The 21,392-nt window shown below is 51.1% G+C and overlaps 2 protein-coding genes across 4 annotated transcripts; both read right to left on the minus strand.

The window, feature by feature from the left end:
• Window positions 1-43: 43 nt before the first annotated feature.
• Window positions 44-13,444, minus strand: Mcoln1 (mucolipin 1). 2 transcript variants are annotated; one of them, XM_026778315.1, is made up of 15 exons: window positions 13,231-13,444; window positions 8,896-9,101; window positions 7,529-7,696; window positions 7,286-7,451; window positions 6,569-6,677; window positions 6,241-6,337; window positions 5,971-6,070; window positions 4,498-4,604; window positions 4,235-4,384; window positions 4,001-4,102; window positions 3,249-3,323; window positions 2,980-3,102; window positions 1,889-2,104; window positions 310-440; window positions 44-212 (listed from the first exon to the last, which is right to left on the minus strand). In XM_026778315.1, exons 1-15 carry the CDS (start codon window positions 13,259-13,261, stop codon window positions 176-178), a joined length of 1,818 nt encoding a protein of 605 aa, XP_026634116.1. In that variant the 5' UTR covers window positions 13,262-13,444; the 3' UTR covers window positions 44-175. The 2 variants fall into 2 exon arrangements, with proteins under 2 accessions (XP_026634116.1, XP_005371812.1); XM_005371755.2 differs by lacking the exon at window positions 3,249-3,323 and having other exon boundaries at window positions 13,231-13,442.
• Window positions 13,445-16,365: 2,921 nt separating this feature from the next.
• Znf358 (zinc finger protein 358) lies at window positions 16,366-20,637 on the minus strand. 2 transcript variants are annotated; one of them, XM_013355398.2, is made up of 2 exons: window positions 20,587-20,637; window positions 16,366-18,163 (listed from the first exon to the last, which is right to left on the minus strand). In XM_013355398.2, the coding sequence occupies exons 1-2, from the start codon at window positions 20,624-20,626 to the stop codon at window positions 16,440-16,442; spliced, it is 1,764 nt and encodes a 587-aa protein (XP_013210852.2). In that variant the 5' UTR covers window positions 20,627-20,637; the 3' UTR covers window positions 16,366-16,439. The 2 variants fall into 2 exon arrangements, with proteins under 2 accessions (XP_013210852.2, XP_005371813.2); XM_005371756.3 differs by lacking the exon at window positions 20,587-20,637 and adding an exon at window positions 20,276-20,397.
• Window positions 20,638-21,392: the final 755 nt, after the last annotated feature.

The following is a 21,392-nucleotide window of genomic DNA, read 5'->3' on the forward strand; positions in this document are numbered from 1 at the left end:
AAAGGGCTGCCCTCCCACCCCAGCTACAAATTAGATCATCACGTTTATGTTCCCTTTTATTTAACAGCAGTCCGATTCGACAAGTCCACAAGGCCTGTCAAAAGCAAATTCGAAAAATAAATAAGCTGGGGTTCCAGCAGTACAGGGGATAAAGTCTCTGGCGATGATCCTGGAGTCAGTTCACCAGCAGCGAATGGTCCTCCGGGGAGTCCCTGGAAAAGAGAGGTGGAAAGAAGGGGCTTTGGATCTCTGGCACACACGCCTTCCCCTGGGCTCTAGCAACCCACACCCCACACCTGGGGCTCCAACCTTCCACAGCAGCAGAGCAGGCTGCAAGCCGAGCCACTTCCGCGCCGGAACTTGCCAGATGTGGGACTATCTTGGCACTGCTCGATGTAAGCCTGGAGCTCACTCTTCTCTGTGCCAGTACCTCCCGGGTGCTGGGGAGAGACGATGCCCCAAAACAGCATGAAAGTTGGTCCTGACCGCTAAAGCTCTTAAGGTGCAGTCAACTGGGTGCCCCATTATTTCTCCGATGGGACCGCCTTGGTCTCACTTCTGGACCTTTGCCTTGTAGCTTGCTTCACTGTAGAAACCTTTTCCATCCCTGGATGTGGCCACAGGTCTCAATTTTATTGGTTTAGTGCCCTCTGCTGTAGGCCAGGAGCCTACACTGTGTATTTTAGCAATCTATCTTGAAACAAGGCAACTCACAGCTGTGAATGTGAGGCCTGAACTCCTACATCCAAAGGTGCTACAGGAGTGTGCTCCAGCAAGACTCAAGGTGGCTGCTTGGGGCCTGGGTGACAGTACTATACTTGTGGGATGGCTACAGATCATCCATGTGGGAACGGGCACACATCTGCTATCAATGACATAGAAGGAGGCAGGGTCCCAGGAAAACCTTCTTCTCATGACTTCCTGGGGCCACCACTATTTTTCCAAGCCCTTTCTGGCTACCACGTCTTGAATCTTCCAATCTTGAAGTATGCTCTCCCTTGGGATTCCATCTCTCCAATCCAGAATTCTTTTTTTTTTTTTTGGATTTTTCGAGACAGGGTTTCTCTGTAGCTTTTGGTTCCTGTCCTGGAACTAGCTCTTGTAGACCAGGCTGGCCTTGAACTCCCAGAGATCCGCCTGCCTCTGCCTCCCGAGTGCTGGGATTAAAGGCGTGCGCCACCAACGCCCGGCTCCAATCCAGAATTCTTAGGAGTAGAGGGGAATATTCTAAGCAGCCACCTGCCACAAAGGCTTTTTGGATACTTATGTATATTTGCTTCATTTGTACGCGTGTGTGCTTAGCTCCTGTGTCTTCTTGGGTGCTAAGAAAAAGTTGTTTTGCTGCAGGCTGTGGGAGGCTGAATGAGAGGACACTGGGGTATCAGGGAAGCAGGAACCACACTCAGTGTACTCAGCAGGCCTCAAGCTCAGGTCTGTGGCTCATGTGGTGAAAGGAGAGACCCAATTCCAGCAGGTTGTCCTCTGACCTCCACACATGTGATGTGTGTGTAAGGGTATATGCATACACACACACACACACACACACACACACACACACACACACACACACTGAGGAGAGAGTAAATAAAATACACGTTTTTGTTTTGTTTTTGTTTAGCAGGACTACAGAAATCTGTCCTTTCCCACCCATCCAGCTGAATGCAGCTGTGATATGCCCTAGGCTTCTCTTTCAGGATGACCCCCACACACAACCCCAACTACCCGCAAATCCAGTTCCAGCCTACTCTTTCCTTGGACTGTCTTTCCTGCTTGACCTACTGTGACCCCAGGTCAGCTCTGTGAAGTCAGGCAGCCCTTGGAACTAATTCAGGAGGAGGGGGGAAGGAAAAAGGATTCTGAGGAAGGGAGGAGGGTAAAGATGGCTGACCTTGATGGTGTCGTAGGCTCCTGTGATTAGTGCAATGAAGAGACTCAGCACCATGTAGATGAAGAGGCTGATGAAGGAGTAGAGGTAGAGCTGGGAGAAGAGCCACACCAGGCTACTGCGACCCTGCTGGGCCTGCATGGCTGCGAATGTCACAAACATGTCGTCCCCGTTGATGAGTGAAAACAAACACTCAGAAACCATGGACAGCGAGCGGAACTGTAGACAGAGGATAGGAATGGCTGGGGTTGTCAGGCTCACCAGGGGTCAGCGGCAGAATGACTGGCAACTGGCCCATCTGAGGGTCATCAGATCAATGGCGAGGTCAGGGAGTTAAAGGTCACAGGCTCAAGGACTGTCAGAGGGGCTGATAGGTGGAGTAACCCAAGTCAAGACAGTCATCAGTGACCACAAGAATGACCTGGCCACACGGTCAATGTCAGGATCACTGGGGGTCACAGGGACAGAATATAAAACTGCTACAGGGTGCAGAGGAGGTGGCTCAGCTGGTAAAGTATGAGATCCCACGTTTGAGCGTGGGTGTGGAAGTGTGCCTGCAATCCCAGAACTGGAGAGGTGAAGACAGGAGGATCCCTTGGGGCTCAGAGGCCAGATAATTGATCCTGATCATGGGTTACAGACCAATTAGACCCTGTCTCAAAAGAAAAAACCAAGATATGGCTGGACATGATGACACTCCCAGCATTCTGGAGGCAGAAGCATGCATGCCTGTGAGTTTGAGACTAGCCTGTTTATATAGTCAGTTCCAGGATAGTCAGGGCTACACTATGAGACCCTGTCTTAAAACAAAACTATTTGGGTGAAATTTTTTTTTTAGAAATGACAGCAAAGGCTGACCTCTGACCTCCATATACATGTGCATACACAGTACATGTATGCATGCGCTCACACACATGCACAATTTACTTACACAGATGGTAAAACAAAACCTACAAGTCTGTAGGTATGGTAGCAGAGGTCAAGGTGGGTCTTTCAGGTCATCAGATCAACAACTAAGAGACCAGAGGCTGGGAGAGGGGTGGGAGCCTGGGGCCCTTTGGCAGTTCACAAATACAGCCCCCAATAGCCCATACCTTCACATGGTAGGGCCCCAGGACAATCCAGCCACAGAAGCAATAGCCCAGGTAGATGACAGCCACACAGCAGCAGAAACGCATGACACTGGGCAGTGCCACACGCAGTGTGGCAATCAGGATCTGCAGAGAGGAAACGGAACCACAGTGAAGGCAATGGCCACAACCCAACTAGCTCTCAAATGGCAGGGAGGACCTCACCAATGTGACCAGAGGAGCTGCTGAGTTTAGATAGGGCAGGACCCACCTGGGAGGAGCCTAGGACATACCACAGCTGGATTCAGCTGGACGGGCAGGTAGGGACAGGCTCCCGTGGTCCTGCCCGGGGACAAAGACGCGTATGTCTGTGGTAGGTGGGTATAAGAAAGAGATTTGTGGTTTGGTAATGGAGCTCGATTGTAGAGTGCCTAGTACACACAGGGCCTTGAGTGTGATCCCTGGCGCTACCTAAAACCAAGCATGATGGCATACAGCTATCATTCCAGCACTTGGGAGGCAGAAACTGAAAGAACAGGAACTCAAGGTTATCTTCAACTGTGTAGTAAGGCCAGCCTGGGCTACACAAGACCTTGCCTTTAAAAAAAAATAAAATACAAAGCTGATGGTAGTGGTGCATGCTCTTAATCTCTGCACTCAGGGAGGCAGAAGCAGGAAAATCTCTCAGTTCAAGGCCAATATGGTCAGGACTACACAGAGAAACCGCGTCTCAAAAAAACCCAAAACCTAAAACTAAAAAATAAAGATGTGGTGGTGCACATCTTTAATCCCAGCACTCAAGAGGCAGAGGCAGGCAGATCTCTGTGAGTTTGAGGCCAGAGCAAGTTCCAGGACAGTCAGGGCTACACAGAGAAACCCTGTCTCAAAAACTTGAAAATAAATAAAAAGATAAATAAAAGGAGAAGAAAGGTGTTTGTGATGGGTCACCGACTGACAAGAATTAGTGACTGCTTTGTGTGCTTGGGTTTGTTTGAGAACTTGGGGCAGATGATACCCAGGGCCAGCTCAGGGGCAGGAGACTTACGTTGTATTTGTGGAAAAAAGTCAGGTAGCGGATGACACCAACCCAGACGAGCAGTGTGGAGGTACCCAAGAGGATGCTGCAGACATCATAGCTAGCTAGGTTCTGTAGGCAGGAGTGAGGGATCAACTCATAGGCATACTCTACAAGGGGCGGGGGGAGGTGGTCCCCAAACAGGCAAAGACATGAAGACAGAGACACAGGGCCCCGAGAGCAGGTCATTGGAAGGACTTGTACCTTTGCTTCAATGCCGATCTTCATGACAGTGCCCGAGATGGTAAGCACATCACTGGTAACCAATAGGATGTACCAGCCATTGACAAACTCGAGCCGTTCCCACAGACTGATTTCCCGACCCCGTCGCCGCCACATGAATGCAACAAACTCCTATGGGAGGAGCCCAGGTGAGGGTCTATCTAGAAACTACTAGGCCATCACCCCCACCATGGCCCCAGGGCTGGGCAAGGCGGGCACCAGCGCTCGTGACACCAGGGCCTCACGTTCTGCAGTAGGAAGCCACGTAGCAGTGAGCGGGCACACAGCAAGAAAGACAGGGAGCAGGTGAGGATGACCACCACGTCAAATAGAAGCCGGAAGCTGTTGTCTCCTACAGGAAGGAGGGTGGGTCCCATCAAAATTCACATGGGGCCATAAGAAGTTGGGGCTAGGGGTTGGGCCAAGGAAGGAGTCCTAGAGGAGAGAGGGTGTGTGTGTGTGTGTGTGTGTGTGTGTGTGTGTGTGTGTGTGCTGATGAACACTGATATGGAGCATAATTCTTTGCAGTGTTAAGTCAAGCACTCTACCACTAAAATATATCCCCACCCTGTTTTGTTTGGTTGTTTGTCTCAAAGACAGGATCTCATATAACCCAGGCTGATCTAATACTTACTATGTAACCAAGGTTGGTCTTCAATTCAGCCTCCAGAATACTAGGATTACAGGAAAGCTAATTTTTTTTAAAAAATAATTTCAAGGGCTGGAGAAATGGCTCAGTGGTTTAAGAGCATTGCCTGCTCTTCCAAAGGTCCTGAGTTCAATTCCCAGCAACCACATGGTGGCTCACAACCATCTGTAATGAGGTCTGGTGCCCTCTTCTAACCTACAGATATACACACAGACAGAATATTGTATACATAATAAATAAATAAATAAATAAATATAAAAAAAAAAAAGAAAAAAAAATAATTTCAAAGCACTGAGAATTGAAGATATGACCTCATATCTGCTAGGAATTACTCTGCTACTGAGCTACATCTCCAGTCCATTTCGTTTTATTTTGAGACAGGGTCTTGCACAGCCCAGAGTAATCTGGGATTCACGACATAGTCAAGGTGACCTTGAACTCCTAACCCTTGTGCTGAGAATATAGGAAAATATTTATTTACTCCCAGGTATTTATTTGCAGTACTAGTGACTAAATCTAAGCCTTGAGCATGCTAGGCAACAATTGTACCACTGTCATCTTTTTACTTTTTGTTTTAAGGTCTCTAAATTGCCCAGCTGTGTTTTTTTTTTTTTTTTTTTTTTTTTTTTTTTGGTTTTTTGAGACAGGGTTTCTCTGTAGCTTTGGTGCCTGTCCTGGAACTAGCTCTTGTAGACCAGGCTGGCCTCGAACTCTCAGAGATCGCCTGCCTCTGCCTCCTGAGTGCTGGGATTAAAGGCGTGTGCCACCACCGCCCGGCTGCCCAGCTGTCTTTGAATTCACTCTGAAGTCCAGTAGGCCAGGCAGATTTTGAATTTGTGATCATCCTACATCACCCTCCTAAAGAGTTGGGATCAGAGGCCTGCCTACTTGTGGTGGACTTGACTGGGTCCAGGACACTCCCAGGCAGGTTATGCATGACTGACAGTGGTCTGGGGCTCACAGACAAGGCGTGGAAGGTAAGGACGCTGGACAGTACTATAGGAGGCCCAGGAAACACCTGGGAGGGGGGCAGTGTGTGTGGAGGGTCTGAAGGTAGGAGGGTTTTTACCATGTCTGGAGACACTGGGATGTTTGCACTCCTGGATGTGGGCCTGGGTCTCCAGGCGGATAGGGATTCGCCCACTGTGTGCTTTATTGTCAAACGTGATCTGAAGGGGTAAGGCAGAGTAAGCCTGAGCAGCCCCAAGTACCAGCTCCCAACCCCCATGACAGATGGCCCAGGTCCTAGCCTCTACCCCATCACTTTCATACCATCTTGGTGAAAGCTCTCTGATGCCCCCTAACCAGGCAGAGGGTGCATGGGAGTCAATCTGCTCACCAGGACACTGAAGGTGTAACAGTCTGGGATCTCATTGTTGATGAGGCTCTGCAGGTTAATCGTCTTCAGCTGGAAGTGGATGGTGACGTTGATCAGCCTATTGGGGGAGGCTTAGGTGAGGGTCAAGGGCTCAATGTCAGTCGCTATCCTGTGCTGACTCTGCAGCTAGCAGAGGAAACAGCTGTGGTGGCTCCAGCCCCCCAACAAACTCCATGAAAATGGCTTCAGATCCAGATGTCTGGACTCTTGCCACCTCCACCCACCCCATCCTCAGCTGGGCCCTTGAGCCCCTCAAGGAATCAATCCCCTCAAGAGAAAATGGTAATACTTGTGGAATTTCAGTGTGAGGTTCTTGTAGCTGGTGCTGCTATCCAAGAGCTCCAAGTCCTCACTGGGGATGTCGGGGGGTCTGTCAGGAGGATCCACCTGGATACAGTCTGAAGACAGGTAGTCACGTCATGGAAAGGACTCAGGGCGCTGGGGAGGCCCAGGCCAGTTTCCCACAGTTCTGTCAGGCCTTCTTCACTGTTTCAACTCCCACTTTATGCTTTATTGCTTTTTTTCCAGCACTAGGGATCAAGCCTAGAATTTGCATGCTAGGCCAGAGTTCACCAGAGCTATACCTTCAGCCCTCCCTTCACACTTGACCTTTTGCTGCCTCCACCCAAACCAGGGTTATGATCTACCTTATGCTCTACAGAGACCACAGTGTCACACGGGCTCTCCGAAAGCTCAGTGAGTGGATGGCATTCAAAACAATGCCTGGCTCTTCCTGCAGCGTGCATTCCAGTAAGCACGCTGCACACGTCAAATTGTTCATCATTATACAATCTGATCACACAGACAGACAGCTGACAAAGGCAGGATCTTACACACTTTTTCCTTTTTCTCTACTTCCCTTTCTTCCACAGCCTCACCTTTAGCCTCTTACTGGGGCATGCTAGGCAGGCTCTCTAGTGCTAAGACATATCTGTAGCCCCTAGGTCAGGATTTTAATCCTGGAAACCCAAACTCCCCAAAATTAGGCCCTGCCCTGGCTACTCACCAGTGACTACCCTTGGGTCAATGTCAAAAGTATCATTGGCTGGGTCCACATGGCCACGGTGGTAGTACCGCTGGCACAGAGCCAGAGCAGAGCCATTGGCCCAAGGACCACCCCCACCACGGACATAGGCATACCGGCCCAGGGATATGTCAGGCAGGATCAGGTACTGTGAAGAGAGAAAAGAGGGCCTGTCAGCTCCACCTGTGCTGCACAGTACTCCTGCAACCCTCTCACACCCCCTACCTGGTCCACAGCGTAGAAGATGGCTTGGTAGAGCTGTTCCCGTGTGTAGGCAGCAAAGGTGTCATCAGCGCCATCAGAGTAGCCCAGCAGGAAGAGATGTCGGAAGGCGATGGTGTTCTCTTCCCGGAATGTCACCACCAGCTGATTGCTGAGCCCAAAGAGAATGAGCTGCCAAGAAGGAGCCAGAGGTTGGTGAGGAAGAAAAAGAGAATCCAAGAGATGTTCCCTGGGCCGAGACAAGGCCCTACTGGCACTGCAGGGGGAGCCTGTAATTTGCTATTCAGTCAAAGATAACCTTGACCCTGACCTTCCTGGCTCTATCTCCCAAGTGCTGGGATAACAGGTGTACACCACCACACCTGGTTTATGCAGTACCAGGGATGAAACCTAGGGCTTCATGCACACCAGGCAAGTGCTCTACCAGCTGAGCTATACCCCCAGCTGTCTTGGGGTTACTACTGTGATGAAACAGCATGACCAAAAGCAACTTGGGGAGGAAAGGGTTTATTTGGCTTACACTTTCACATCTCAGTTCGTCACTGAAAGAAGTCAGGACAGGCACTCAAACAGGGCAGGAGCCTGGAGGCAGGAGCCGATGCAGAGGCCATAGAGGGGTGCTGCTTACTAGCTTGCTCTATATGGCTTGCTCAGCCTGCTTTCTTATAGAACCCAGGACCACCAGCCCAGGGGTAGCCCCTTCCACAATGGGCTGGGCCCTCTCTCATCGATCATGAATTAGGAAAATACCCAACAGCTTGTTTACCACCAGATCTTATGGAGGCATTTTCTCAATTGAGGTTTCCTCCTGTCCGATGACTTTAGCTTGTGTCAGCATATAAAAAACCACCAGCTCCTTGTACTTCTTCTTTGCCTTGAGTAACATGGCGCTCTTCACTTCTCATTCCTTAAGTTCCATGCTATGCCCATAAAAGCATCCCCAGTACACAGCACAAGATGGATACTGGTAAACCTCACAGTAGTGGAGTATGGTCAATATGGTTACTGATTGGCAGGTGGTGTGCTAAACCCAAGCCTCCAGGATAAGTACTGTAGGTCTACTTTTGCTGAGAGGAGATCAGGATAGCATCAGATTAACTGGATTCAAATGCTGTCTACCCAGTGCTCAGTCATGACTCTTAACCTGTGTGAGCCTCAAAGGGCATTTAGGTATACAATGGAGGGAAGAATATGGCCAGTGCTTCTGGGAAGCTACAAGGAGTTCCTGAGCACAAATCTCAGGTTCCTTCCTAACTGGTAATACTACTGTCATTGTCGTTACGAGGCAGCAAGGGGTCCCTCTAAGATGAGAACAGTGGCTGTGGTGGTTTTGGTAACATTTGGCAGAAGCCCTGCCTGACTGGTCTCACCTGCACAGTGACCACCAAGATCTTGACCACCTGCAGCATCAGCTTGCAGGGCTTACGGCCTTTGGCTCGGAACTTGTCACAGGGACTCATAAAGAAGTACTTGAGGCGGCGGCGGAGGTCTTCCTCTTCTGGGGGCGTTGTTGGGACTGGTGAAGTCCCCACCTGGGTCCCATACCCAGGATTGGGGGTCAGCAGTCTCTCAGTTTCTAAAAGAATGGGAAAAGATAGTAGAAGATCAGGGATGGACAATGCCCTTTGCTTCCTTCCCCAGCAAGTCCCACCAATCCTATAGGCAAGGGTGAATGCAGGACAAAAACTAGAGTGAGAGCCTGTAAAATAGCTCAGTAGGTAAGGGGTTTACCTCGGAGCCTGACAACCTGACTTTGATCTTCTGAACCCACATGGTGGAAGGAGAGAACCCACCAACTCATGCACAAGTGCACACATACACAATAAGTAAATGTAATAAGTATTTTATAAAAAAAGAAAAACCAGGGCTGGGATGTAACTCAGCTGTCAGAGTGTTTGTCTAGGAAGTGCAAAGCTCTGAGTCTGATCCCAGCGTAAGAGAAAGTGAGCATGATGGTGCGCACCTGAACTCCCAGCTCTCGGGAGCTAGAAGCAGGAGGATCAGGAGATCAAGTACATCTTTGGCTATCCAGTAAGTCTGAAGCCAGCTTGAGCTACATGAGCCCCTGGTGAGAAAGGAAAGGCAAGTGGGGAGGGTGGAGGTAGGAAGGGAAGAAGGCACAAATGTAATCTGAACACTGGAAAGTTGAGGCAGGAGGATTACAAGCTGTAGGCCAGCATTGGGCCACACAGTGAAAGAGAAACCTGGCAAGGCACAGGCCTATAATCCAGCACTTGGGAAGTAGAAGTGGGAGGTAGCCATAAGTCTGGGGCCAGGCTGGGGTTCTGTCTCAAGGAGAAAGGGGCGGGGGCATAGGCAGTAAGATGGCTCAGAGAGTGAAGATGTTTGCTACCAAGCTTGGCAGTCTAAATTTATTCTCCTCCCTGAGCCTCAGCCTCATCTTCCAAAAGAAGTAGCCACAATCCTCCATAAATGGAGCACTCGATACTTATAAAGCTTTTATCTCAAAGCCTGGATTGAGGCTAGCCAGAAAACTCCACCAGTTTTCTTGTGGGCTGGGGAGAAGAAGGATCAGCTTGGTCTATGCTGGCTTCTTGGAGAGCTTGGCAAGGCCCCTATACTTATCCCAACTCTAGTCTACAGGTAATTAGCACATAGCAGAGCCCACATTCCAGGGTTCTCAGGACAAATCCCACAAGAATAACCTTTGAACCCATTAGAAACCAGCCCATCCCAGGTCACAGGTCTGGGCCTAACAATAATAAAGGCTGTCATAATGATTCATGTCTGTAAACCCAGCAGAGATGAAAGTTCAAGTTTTCCCTGAACTACATACCGAAACACAAGCCAGCTTGGGTTAGAACCTGACCCAGAAGAACCCCAAAACTGGGGCTGGCTTATTAAGTAGGTAAAGTAGGTGACTCATTAAGTAGGTGACAACCTGAGTTCAATCCTGGAACCCACATGGTGGAAGAGACAGGTTGCCCCGTGCAACCAACTCACTTATCATCCTTCAGGGGACCACACAGCCAAGAGCCAAATTCCAGCCTCGGTTCGCCTCCCCCAACTCTTCCAGAAACCATTTTCCCCTAAGGCTGAGATCCTAAAACTGCTTTGAGAATCCTGCTAGATCCAGCAGGGAAGAGCCAGTTCTTCAGTGCACAGCTAGATCTGTGCGTAGCTAGGGCACAGCATGGGGCTCACACCTGCCAGGCAAACACTTGAGAGTTGGAGGCAAGAGAGCTAGGAGTCTGGGCCAGTGTGGGAGAGTCAACTACGAGCACAAAAACAAAGTTCCCAGGCAGCATCAACTGTTGGAGTCCCCATCAGTCCTGGATCCTGGTAGCCTAGACTTGTCTCTAACAGCCTAGTCACCTCCACTGGAAGACCTTCCAGGTCTCAGTTGGTCTTTCTCATTGTCTGTCTGTCTGTCTGTCTCTCTCTCTGGAACAAAACAAACAACAACAACAACAAACAGATGTAGTCCCAGGTGGCTTCAAACTCATAGAATTGAAGATGGCCTTAAACTCCTGATTCTCCTGCCTCCACCGCCCAAATGCTGGATGCTGGGATTGCAGGCATGCCTCTGCTCCTGGCTTTCATCCTCTATCTAACAAAGCTATGTAGATTTCCCCGCTTTAAGACAGGGTGTCACTTGCTGGCTTGAACTCACAGGAATCCACCTGCTTTTGCCTCTTGGGCCTGAGTGCTGGGATTAAAGGCATACACAACCAGGCCTGGTGAAAATAGATTTATTTGTGCTGCTGGTGATGGAACACAAGCGTTCTATCTTTGAGCCATTCTTCCAGCACTAAGCCTGCCAGGATGAAGCTGGCCCATGTCACTACCTGTGGTTCTTCAGGTCTGGACCTGGCCCCTCCCTATTTAATCTAGGTGAGCTTGTTTACAAGCTAGTAGGGGAAAGCCAGAGGCAGGCTGTTACTCCCCAGCTAAGATCACAGCTAACCTATCCCAGACACTACTGGCCAGGCCTCCCACTGGAGTGTCTGAAGTCAGAACACAGTGGGGATCAACATGAGATTTCACCCCAGATTTCCCCATGGCAGGCCTGGAAGCTGGGAACATACAATCTCAGTTTAGGAAGGCAAGACCGCATGTGTTGTAATTGAATTAGTCCCCTAGATTCAGGGAGGCCATCCCGCTAGCTCCCTTCCTGCCTGCATTTAGGGAAGCTGAGCATTTGAACATTGGCTGCCAGAAGCGAAGCCTTGAGTCTCATGTGAAAGTTACTGAGTTTCAGTAAACTGAGCAACTGGACCTTTACAGCTGGGGACATAGCTCAGTGGTAGTGTGTTTGCTTAGTAAGCGTGTCCCTAGGTTCAATCCAGAGAGAGAAGAGGCAGAGGAGGACTACTTGTCTAGGCCTGTAATCCCAGTGCTCAGAGGCCGAGAAAGGAGGATCGCATATTCAGGTCTGGTGTGATGGTGCACACATGTAATTCTAGCACTGTGGAGGCAGAGGACGGCACATCTCAGAGTTCCAGGACTGCCAGGGCTACACAGAAAGACTGTCTCAAAACAACCAAAAACAAAAGCAAAGCAGGTTGAAGTCTTGCCTACAGAATAAAACACTGATCCTAAACAAAACAAAAGCATCACTAACAAAATCCTTGGGTTTCAACTACTGTCCTAATAGGAGAAGCTGGCTGCTGTCTGTGTTCACAAACTGAGCAGAGACTAGGTGCTAAAGGTAACACTCTCATAGGTCACATACTACCTGGAAAGAAATGCTCCAGAATAACAATAATAAAGCCATCCATGATGACCCATGCCTATAATCCCAGCACAAGGGAGGCGGAGGCTGGGGTTATAAGGAGTCCTGACCTTTGAAGTTGGAGAAGTTTATGCCCACCCACAGTCAGAGTTCTCGGTACTATCTGCCTCTCTCTCATAAGACTGGCCTTCAGGATGAACAAAAAAAAACAAAAACAAAAAAAAAAGCTCTCTGCCAGAGGTTTGAAAGGCCAGTACCCATCCGCCGGTCCTAGGAACCATCTGCCCATGTCTCCTCCATAGGGCAGCTAAGAAGTCTGCACCAGACTTAAGGGGAAAAACTGAAAGCTTAGTGTCAGCGGTTGGGAAAGACGGTGGTTACCCACCACCCAGTTCTAAGAGCTGTGGAAGCTCACTGCTTGAGGCCAAGCGATGCTGGTACCCTTCTACAACCTAGGTTCTGGGAACTATGCAAGCTCTCCACCTAAGTTAGAAATGTTGGTACCCACCCACCACCCAGGTTCCCATGGGGATTCTGGGGAACTTCAGAGCTGGAAACTGGGAGCTCATCCCCCAAGTTCTCTGAGCCTTCTGCCCTTCCCTTCCCTTCCCAACAGAGCAGCAGAGAAAGTCCGCACTAGACTTGAACGCGAAGCTGGGCGCTCACCGCCCAAGGTCGAGGATGTTGACGCACACACGCTGCCCAGGTTCTAGGAGGCATCTGTCAATCTCTCTCCCATAAGAATGCAGACAAGTCCTCAGAGAACTTCAGAACGTTAAGCTCGCCGCTCGCCGCCCAAGGTCAGGTATGTTGATACCCACCCGACGCCCAGATTCTAGGATCTGTGGAAGCTCTCCGCCTGAGGTAGGAGATGCTGGTACCCACCCGCCGCCCAGGTTCCAGAAACCGAACGCCCATTTCTCCCGCACTGGACTTGAGGAGCGGAGGGCTGGGCGCTCGCCTTCCGAGATCAAGGAGCCGGACGCGCCCTCCCGCCGCCCGCGCTCACCTGAGCCGCGCCGGCCCGCCGCGGTGGCCATGGCCGCACGGTGAGCGCGGGGCGCGGGCGGGTCCGAGCGCGCGCCGCGGTCACTGCGGCCTCGCTCCCTCCCGGCGTCGCTTCAAACCCTCTCGCGTCAGCTGACAGGAGCCTCGGTCACGTGAGCGGGACGCCAGCGCTGAACACGTGACGAATTCTGACCCAGCCTAGGATGCCAGGGCAGTGCTTTCCCTCCGTCCCTCCATTCCTGTAGTGCGCATGCGCCTCCTCGGTGGCGACGTGCCGGCTAAGGGCAGTCTCGCGGTCCTAGCACCGACTAGCAAGGCTAACAGGTCTGGGAAACTTGATTTCTAGCGTGTGACAGGGACTGGTTCCGATCTGGCTCCGTGTCAGCCTCTTGACTTCTATGTCTACACTGTTACCCTTCATGGTGTCCGGTGATGACCCTACGTCCTAAGCCGAAAGTACCCTCCCCTCAACTCCCAGAAACTTTTCCGGTCTCCCATCCAGGTTACAAGCAAACTGTACTTTCTAAGCCAAATAAAACCATTTTCTACCAGCCCAAACACACCGGCCTTTCTGCACTCAGTCCTGCCTTTTACTGCCAACCTCCGCCTACGAGCAGCCTGAAGGACCTCCATAGAATTTGTCTCTACTAGAATCTCCTAGTGGTTTCCCGTGGCTTTGCAAAGACCTGAAAACTTCGCGCTCAAACGGAGACTCCACCTCTTTATGGCCTCAGGACGTTTGCGGTCTTCGGTTGTAAAGATAGGTTCTGTGTAAGACAAGTAGTTTAAATACGAGTTTGAATCCAAGCACTTCTAACCATCACTCAAAACTTTCCAGAGTGCCTTAAACTATGCGATCTATTTCTTTCTATTATTAATAATAATAAATTAAAATCTTGCTGGGCGTGGTGGTTTATGCCTTTAATCCTGGCAAGTGGAGCTGAGTTCAAGGTCAGCCACAAAGCAATTTCCAGGACAGCCAGGGCTACAAAGAGAAACCCTGTCTTGGAAAAAAACCAAAAACAACAAAAATTTCTTCTCCTTTGTAAAATGGGAATCACCCACAGTTACCTGCCTCTCAGAGCGGTACAAGACCATTTTCCCAGTGTTGAGGCTGTCACCCAGTTGGTAGGGTGCTTGTTCAGCATGCACAAACTGGGATCCGTCCCCAGCACTGCAGAAACAAGGCATGATGGCCAGTGCAGTCAGTAATATTGGTAAACATAGTAAGACTCCCTCAAAAGCCAGGCGTGGAGGCTGGTGAGATAGCTTAGTGACCCAAGTGCTTGTTTATATGAGTTCGGGACTTGAATTCAAGTCCCTAGAATTCATATGAAAACCTTGGCCTGGTACCTGCAATCCCAGCATTGAGGAGGCAGAGATGAGAGGAACCCTGAGGCCCAGGGCCAGGTGCCACGCATTCTAGTAAATCCATGAGCTCCGGGATAAAACACAGAAGGGGCTGGAGAGATGGCATAGCAGTTAGGAGCACCGGGTCTTGCAGAGGATTAGAGTTCAGTTCCCAGCATGGCAGCTCACAACCATCCCTAACTCCATTTCCAGTATATACTGACCTCCAAAGTTACCAGTCACAGTGAACACTTACCTGGAAGCAAAATACTCATAGATCTCTAATAAAAATAAAAAAATGAAGAGTAAAAAGGAAGACATCAACCTGGATCCCTACCTTCATGTGTACACACAAACAGGCACTCACATCCACACCCACAATTACAACACACACTCATACACACACACAAGCAGGCATGTTGCGTCATGTAGAAGATGGTTTTTGAGACCACAGCAAGGTCTGTGTAGTGATACCCTACCCCTAAAACAAAATAAAACAAACATAAAACTCTTCCTCAGGAAAAGTGATCCCTCCATCTAAATCAGAAACCTTGCTATGCTTTAGAATGTTCCACCCTCTGTACTTAGCTTTATAAGTGTCCAAACTGTGCTGGTCTTGCTTCCTGCTGAGAGCTCAATGAGCATTAGATGTTTATTGAGGCATGATGGTTTATAGCTATGCACCCAGGAAACTGAGGCAAGCCTGGACTACATCAAGTTCCAGGCCAGCACAAGGTACAAAATGAGACTTTATCTCAATAAACAAACAAATCAAGAGAAGAGATCTTTCGATGTTAATCCTGGGTCAGTACCCAGGACCCACATGGCAGTTCATAACTGCCCATAGCTGCAGTCCAGGGCATCCAGCACCACTCTGGCCTCTCTGAGCACCAGGTATGCACTTGATGCACTTTGTATGCAGGCAAAACACTCATACACATGAAATAAAAATAAAACTTTTAAATAAAATAAAGAAGGCTGGTAGAAGGCTTATCAGGTAAAGGCACTTGCTGCCAAGCCTGATGGGTTTAGTCCCCAGAACCTTCATGGTAGGAGAACCGGCTCCTGAAAGTTACCTTGCCTCCACACAAAATGAATGTATATGATGGCTCAGTGGGTAAGAGCACTACTGCTCTTACAGAGGACCTGGGTTCAATTCCCAGCGCCAAGATCATGGTTCATAACCAGCTGTAACTCCAGTTCCAGGGGATCCAGCGCCCTTTTCTGGCCCATGTGGGCATTCCATGCACATAGTACACAGATATACATACAGGCAAAACATTTATATACATCAAATAAAAATAGATATTTTAATATAGAAATAAGCAACAATCACCAAGTGATAGCCTAGCCTTTTGGGACAGAGTCTCACTACATAGCCCAATCCTCCTGTTACCACCTCCAGAGTACTGGGGTGACAGGCCTGCACCACTATACAGGCTAAGAGATGTTTGTTAAGCACATAAGGAAGAGCAACCTCGGCTCCTCCAGTGGCTTTTCAAGGGCAAGGAGGTTAGCTCAAGGATCCAATGGATCCTTTAGTAACCCACTAGAACATCAGCATGCCTGAAATTCCAGCACTGGAAAACACTCACAGACGTTGAGTGACTGATCACAGTGGCCAGACCAGGACAACAGTGGCATGATGCGGGGGAAAGATTGTGTGGGGTCTTGTATGGGAAGCTAGGAAGCCTAGAGGGTGTGCCTCCACGGATCTGGGCTCTGACCACACCCTCCACCCCTACCCGCAGTAGGAGAAAGCGCAAAAGGCAAGCAACACACAGAGTCAGGAGGCAGGAGGATTTTACTATGAATATAACAGACACTTTCCCCAAACCACCATAGATGCCAGTGCCCCCTTTATCCATCGGGCCCCAGCAGTGCCCCTTCCTCCTTTACCCACTTGGGACTCTCTCCAGTTGGAAGGGCTGGGCTGGGACTGTCGTGAGTAGGAAAGCAGGGATTCATTTGGGACTTGGGGTTGGGGTCAGGACTGGGGACAAGATCGGGGGTTGGGCTGGGATCAGATTCTTGGTCAGGACTGGGTACCACATCAGGGTCAGCATCATGGGCTGGTTTAGGGTCAGAAGACAGAACAAGATCGGGACTGGAGACGGATCCTGAGTGGGTCTGGAGGATGGGATTTCGGAGTGAACCCAGCACAGAAGAAGGATCAGGACTTCGAGCAGAGCTGGCACCAGAACTGAGGTCCAGGCCAGATTCCAGCACAGAAACAGCATCGGGACCTAGGAAAGAGATCTGCCCTGGCCTCACCATAGAAACTGGGCTCAAGCCAGGCCCGAGGCCCAGCCCAGCTGCTGCCGCTGCAGCAGCTGCAGCTGCAGCTCCCTCGTGCACCCGCTTATGCTTGGTGAGGCTAGAGGCTTGGCCAAAGGCCTTGCCACAGAGCTGACAACGGTAGGGGCGCTCGCCAGAATGCACGTGGAGGTGTTGCAGGAGCGCCGAGCTCTGCCCAAAGGCCTTGGAGCAGTGTGGGCAGGCATAAGGTCGCTCACCAGTGTGGATGCGGAGATGGTGCTGCAAGTTGGAGCTCTGCCCAAAGGCCTTGCCACAGTGGGGACAGCGGTAGGGACGCTCAGCCGTGTGCGTGCGCTGATGCTGGAGCAAGGCTGAGCTCTGCCCAAAGGCCTTGCCGCACTGCGGGCATGGGTAAGGACGCTCGCCAGTGTGGGTGCGCAGGTGTTTAAGCAGCGCAGAACCTTGCCCAAAGCCCTTGGCACACACCGGGCACTTGTGGGGACGAGGGCCACCATGTGTGCGCAGGTGTTGGGCCAGCAACGAGCCATGACCAAAGGCCTTGCCACACACCGGGCAGTGGTGTGGCTTCTCCCCGCTGTGGCTGCTGCGATGTTTGAGCAGTGTGGACCGCCAGCCGAAGGCCTTGCCGCAGGCAGCACACTGGTAGGGCCTCGCGCCCGTGTGGATGCCTCGATGCTGGGCCAGTGTGGCGCCGTGGCTGAATGACTTGCCACAGTCGGGACAGCGGTAAGGCTTCTCTCCACTGTGGGTGCGCCGGTGCTGGCTCAACCCAGAGCTGCGACGGAAGGCTCGCCCACAATCGGGACAGGAGAAAGGACGAGGTGGACTTGCAGGGGCGGGGAGTACTGCTGGGTTTGTGGCCAAGATTTCAGGGGTGGCAGTGAGGCCAGAGGGAAGGGGATCCACATCTGGAGCAGCTGGGCTGAGGGTGTCACTGCTTGGGTCCAGAACCAGGGGCACCGGGCCAATGACATCAGGATCAAGGTCAAAACTTGAAGACGTGGGATCCAAATCTTGGGAATCCGAGTCTGGCTTCCCCAAAATGGATTGCTGAGCTTCTTCCGCCTCAGGGTCCAGATCTTCAAAGCTGGCGTCCCCATCTTCTGAGACAGTGTTGAGGTCTTCTGGCTCCGGCTCGGGGCTTTTAGAAATAGGGTCTGGATCTTTGGGACTGGGGTCCAGGTCTTCTGGGTCTGAATGGAGGTCTCCATAAAGTGGCCTAAGGCTCTTGTGGCCCGGATTCCTAACCAGGACTGAGCGCCTCATCCTAGAAGTGCAACTGCTTGCGGCTTCTGGCACAGAATCTGCAGTATGAGCACAGGAGATTGATGGAGGGAGGTGGGGGGGGGGGAGTGACTGGCCCATGCCACACAAAAGTCCCTGCTAACTACATACAGATTTTGTTTTTGTTTTTAACCACAGGAAGAGTTCTAACTGGTGTCCTACCTAGGATTTGGAGGACAGGGACCCTAGCGGGACATGCTGATAGTCTCCGTTTTCAGCTTAAACCTGGAGGGGATAAGAGGCCATTTTGGGATTTTGTTTTTTTTTTTTTTTTAAGCAGGGTCTTGTGTAGCCTGAGTTGTCTTTCAACTCATATGTAACCAAGGATAACCTTAAATTTCTTATCCTCCTGCCTCAACCTCCTGAGTGCAGAATTGCAGGCTGTGCACGAGCACATTCGGCTTAGGTAGTCCTGGAATTCAAACCCAGGGTTTCCTGCACGGTAGGTGAGCGACATTTCCAGCCCCATCCTGAGATCTTGTAGAAAGGGAGCTTGGGTCTTATAGAAGACAGTTCTAAGGTCTGACACCCTTCATCTGGGGAAAAGGATGTCAGGGTTCTTTGTTCCTCATGAGGTCATGGTCTGAATTCTTGTCCCACCTTAGAAAGTGGTAGATCAGGATGTTCCTGACAGAGAGGGGAACTTGTGTGGTTTGTCCTGCAGAAGCAGAATGGGTGGTGGTAACGCTGAGAAGTTAATGATAGCTGGTACCCCTTCTGTGTCACAGTGAAGAATTCTAGACCTCCCAGCTTGGGTGGGATATATTATCTCCTAGACAGAAGATCTTTGGTGTCCATTTCCTAAGCTAGAGGACTCGGGAGAGGAGACCTGAGCTAGCTGCTCAGTACACACCTGTAATCCCAGCATTTGGGATGCTAAGGCTGGAAGATCTGCACAATTCAAGGGCAACCTGGGCTACAAAGTAACAGTTTTCAAAATTAAGGAGAGTGAATAAATACATGGGTCTTTCCTGGGGAAGGGAGTGCCGGGGGCACTAAGAACTCCACAGCCAGAAGGGAGGAGAGAGCAGTAATAAATCTATTTTCCAATTGGCCAGAAGATTGTGCATTTAACCCCTTGGTGAAAACAATAGCTGGGCACTGTGGGGTGATGGAGAAAACTGGGGGCGGGGGGGGGGGTCGACAGGAGAAGGGAGAGGAGGAATGTCTCCAGGAAACTGAATGCCTGAGCCCCAGACTCAATGATTAGGGTATGAAGACTGTGTTAAGGGGAAAGCTAGGGGGGCAGATTGAGAGAAAGAGAGCTCTAGCTTGGGGCTGAGGGAACTCTTTGTTTGTTGGGCTGGGTTCCTGGGGATTAGGAAAATCTACCCAGCCCCAGCCTCACAACCAGGAGACTTACACAGAAGGGTGCTGAGTTCCCCTAAAAACTTCTCTACCGGGGCCCCACTGTTGGAGATTAGCGGGCAATACTCCCGGGAGTCCTCCCAGATTTCTGAGAGACAGGGGACTTGTAGATTGTTTCAAAGGAAGCAGTTTCATGAACTCCCATCTTGGATGGAAACTCCCATCTCTTAGACGAGGGAGAAGGCAGGTGCACCCGGATCACCTCTTGGGAAAAGGGGCTTCAAAGAACTCCCAAGACTGGGAGGTGGGAGACAACAATTGGGATGTTTTTCCTGGGACCCTTGAGGTAATACTATACCTCCCCGCTGCACACACACACTATGGAGTAAAAGGCCTTTCTTAAGTCCCACATCGGAAGAACAATACCCCAGGCTTTTCTTGGTTTCCAGAGAGAAAGCACCTCCACCCACCCACCATCACCTCCTGAAGCAAGGAGGCGTCCTGCGCTGCAGGACCTCAGAGCTAGCGGGCGCCTCCACCCACCCCAATCTCAGGCTCACAGTGGGGGAGTTGCGGGTGGTCCCGGGGGTGGCGGTTTAAATGCACTAGGCCTGAGCTTCTTGGGTCCCCCCCGTCTTCCACCGAGTCTGCCACCTTGACTACCTAGCTCGAGAGCTGGCACCACGCACTCAGCGAGGGGTGCATATAAGTAGCCCAGAGCCGCGCCCCGCACCCTGCTCTTAGTGTGGGGGCCTCCTCCCAGCCACCTCCCCCTTTTGCCGAGTCTTTCCCAGTCTGCCCGATCCGCTCTCGGGGTCACTCACCCGATGCCCCTCGCCCCTGCCCGGCCCAGCTGCACCCGCGCTGGCCAGACGGCGTCTCCCCGCCCCAGGCTCGCAGGAAACCCCACCGCCCACCAGCCCCGCCGGCGGCCCCCACGGCCCAGCGGCCCCGCCAGGCGCTCCCGGGGAGCGAGAGGGGCCGGCCGAGGGCCGCTGCGGGAGCTGCTGGGACTTGTAGTTCGCCCGCGCCCTCGGCGGCCGGCGCCATCGCTGCCCCCGCCCCCCGGGCCAAGTCTTTGTCCCGGCCCGGGCCACCCCGGCCAGCGCGCGTCCAGTCTTTGTCTGCGTCCTACCAGCCCGCGCCATCCTGGCACGATCCCTCCATTCACCCATGTGCCTCTTTCCGCCCCTTCTCCGACTCTGATCTTGACACTCTCCATCTGTATCCCTGTCTGTGTCTCCATCTGTACATCTCTCTTCTATTCTGTCCGCTCCTCTCTGTCTCTTTTTGCCTTCACCCCCTTAAAAAAATTATTTGATTTAGTGTGTATTAGTGCCGTGTTGCTTATGGGAAAGGAAGTTGGAGGACAACTTGCAGGAGTCGACTCTCTCCTTCCACCGTATAGATCCCAGGGACGGAACCATGGTTAACCTGTATTTGGTGAAACAATTCTTTCTTCTTTTCTTTCTCTGTTCCTACCAGGCTCTCTCTTTTTCATCTTTCAATTTCTTTGCCTCTGGCTCGGTCATTTTCTGTGCCTTTGTCCTGTTTTGTTTCTGCCTGCCTTTGTCTTGGTCTTTTGCCCATTTTTCTATCTTGGTTCCAACAACAGCTATCATGATATCCAACCACATAGGCAAAGGGAGGCTCTGAGAAGCCCTGCAATTTAAAGTGTTTGTCTTTGCTTCATCCAGTATTATCTCAAAAAGTTTAGGGCTGTCAAAACAGTTCAGTGGGTGAAAGTCTGTGGTGCGACTGATGGGGACAGAGAGGTGACCCAGTCCGTAAACTGCACGCTGCAGAAGCTTAGGGACTTCAAACCTCTGGCAATGATGTGGAAAGACAGACTTAGTGGAGGGCAACCACAATCCTAGATTTGAGGTGACAGAGGCAAGAGGATCCAGGGACTCATGGGCCAGTCTAGCTGAATTAGTGGTT

The sequence above is a fragment of the Microtus ochrogaster genome, unplaced genomic scaffold (genome assembly GCF_000317375.1).
Source record: "Microtus ochrogaster isolate Prairie Vole_2 unplaced genomic scaffold, MicOch1.0 UNK125, whole genome shotgun sequence".
NCBI lineage: Eukaryota > Metazoa > Chordata > Mammalia > Rodentia > Cricetidae > Microtus > Microtus ochrogaster.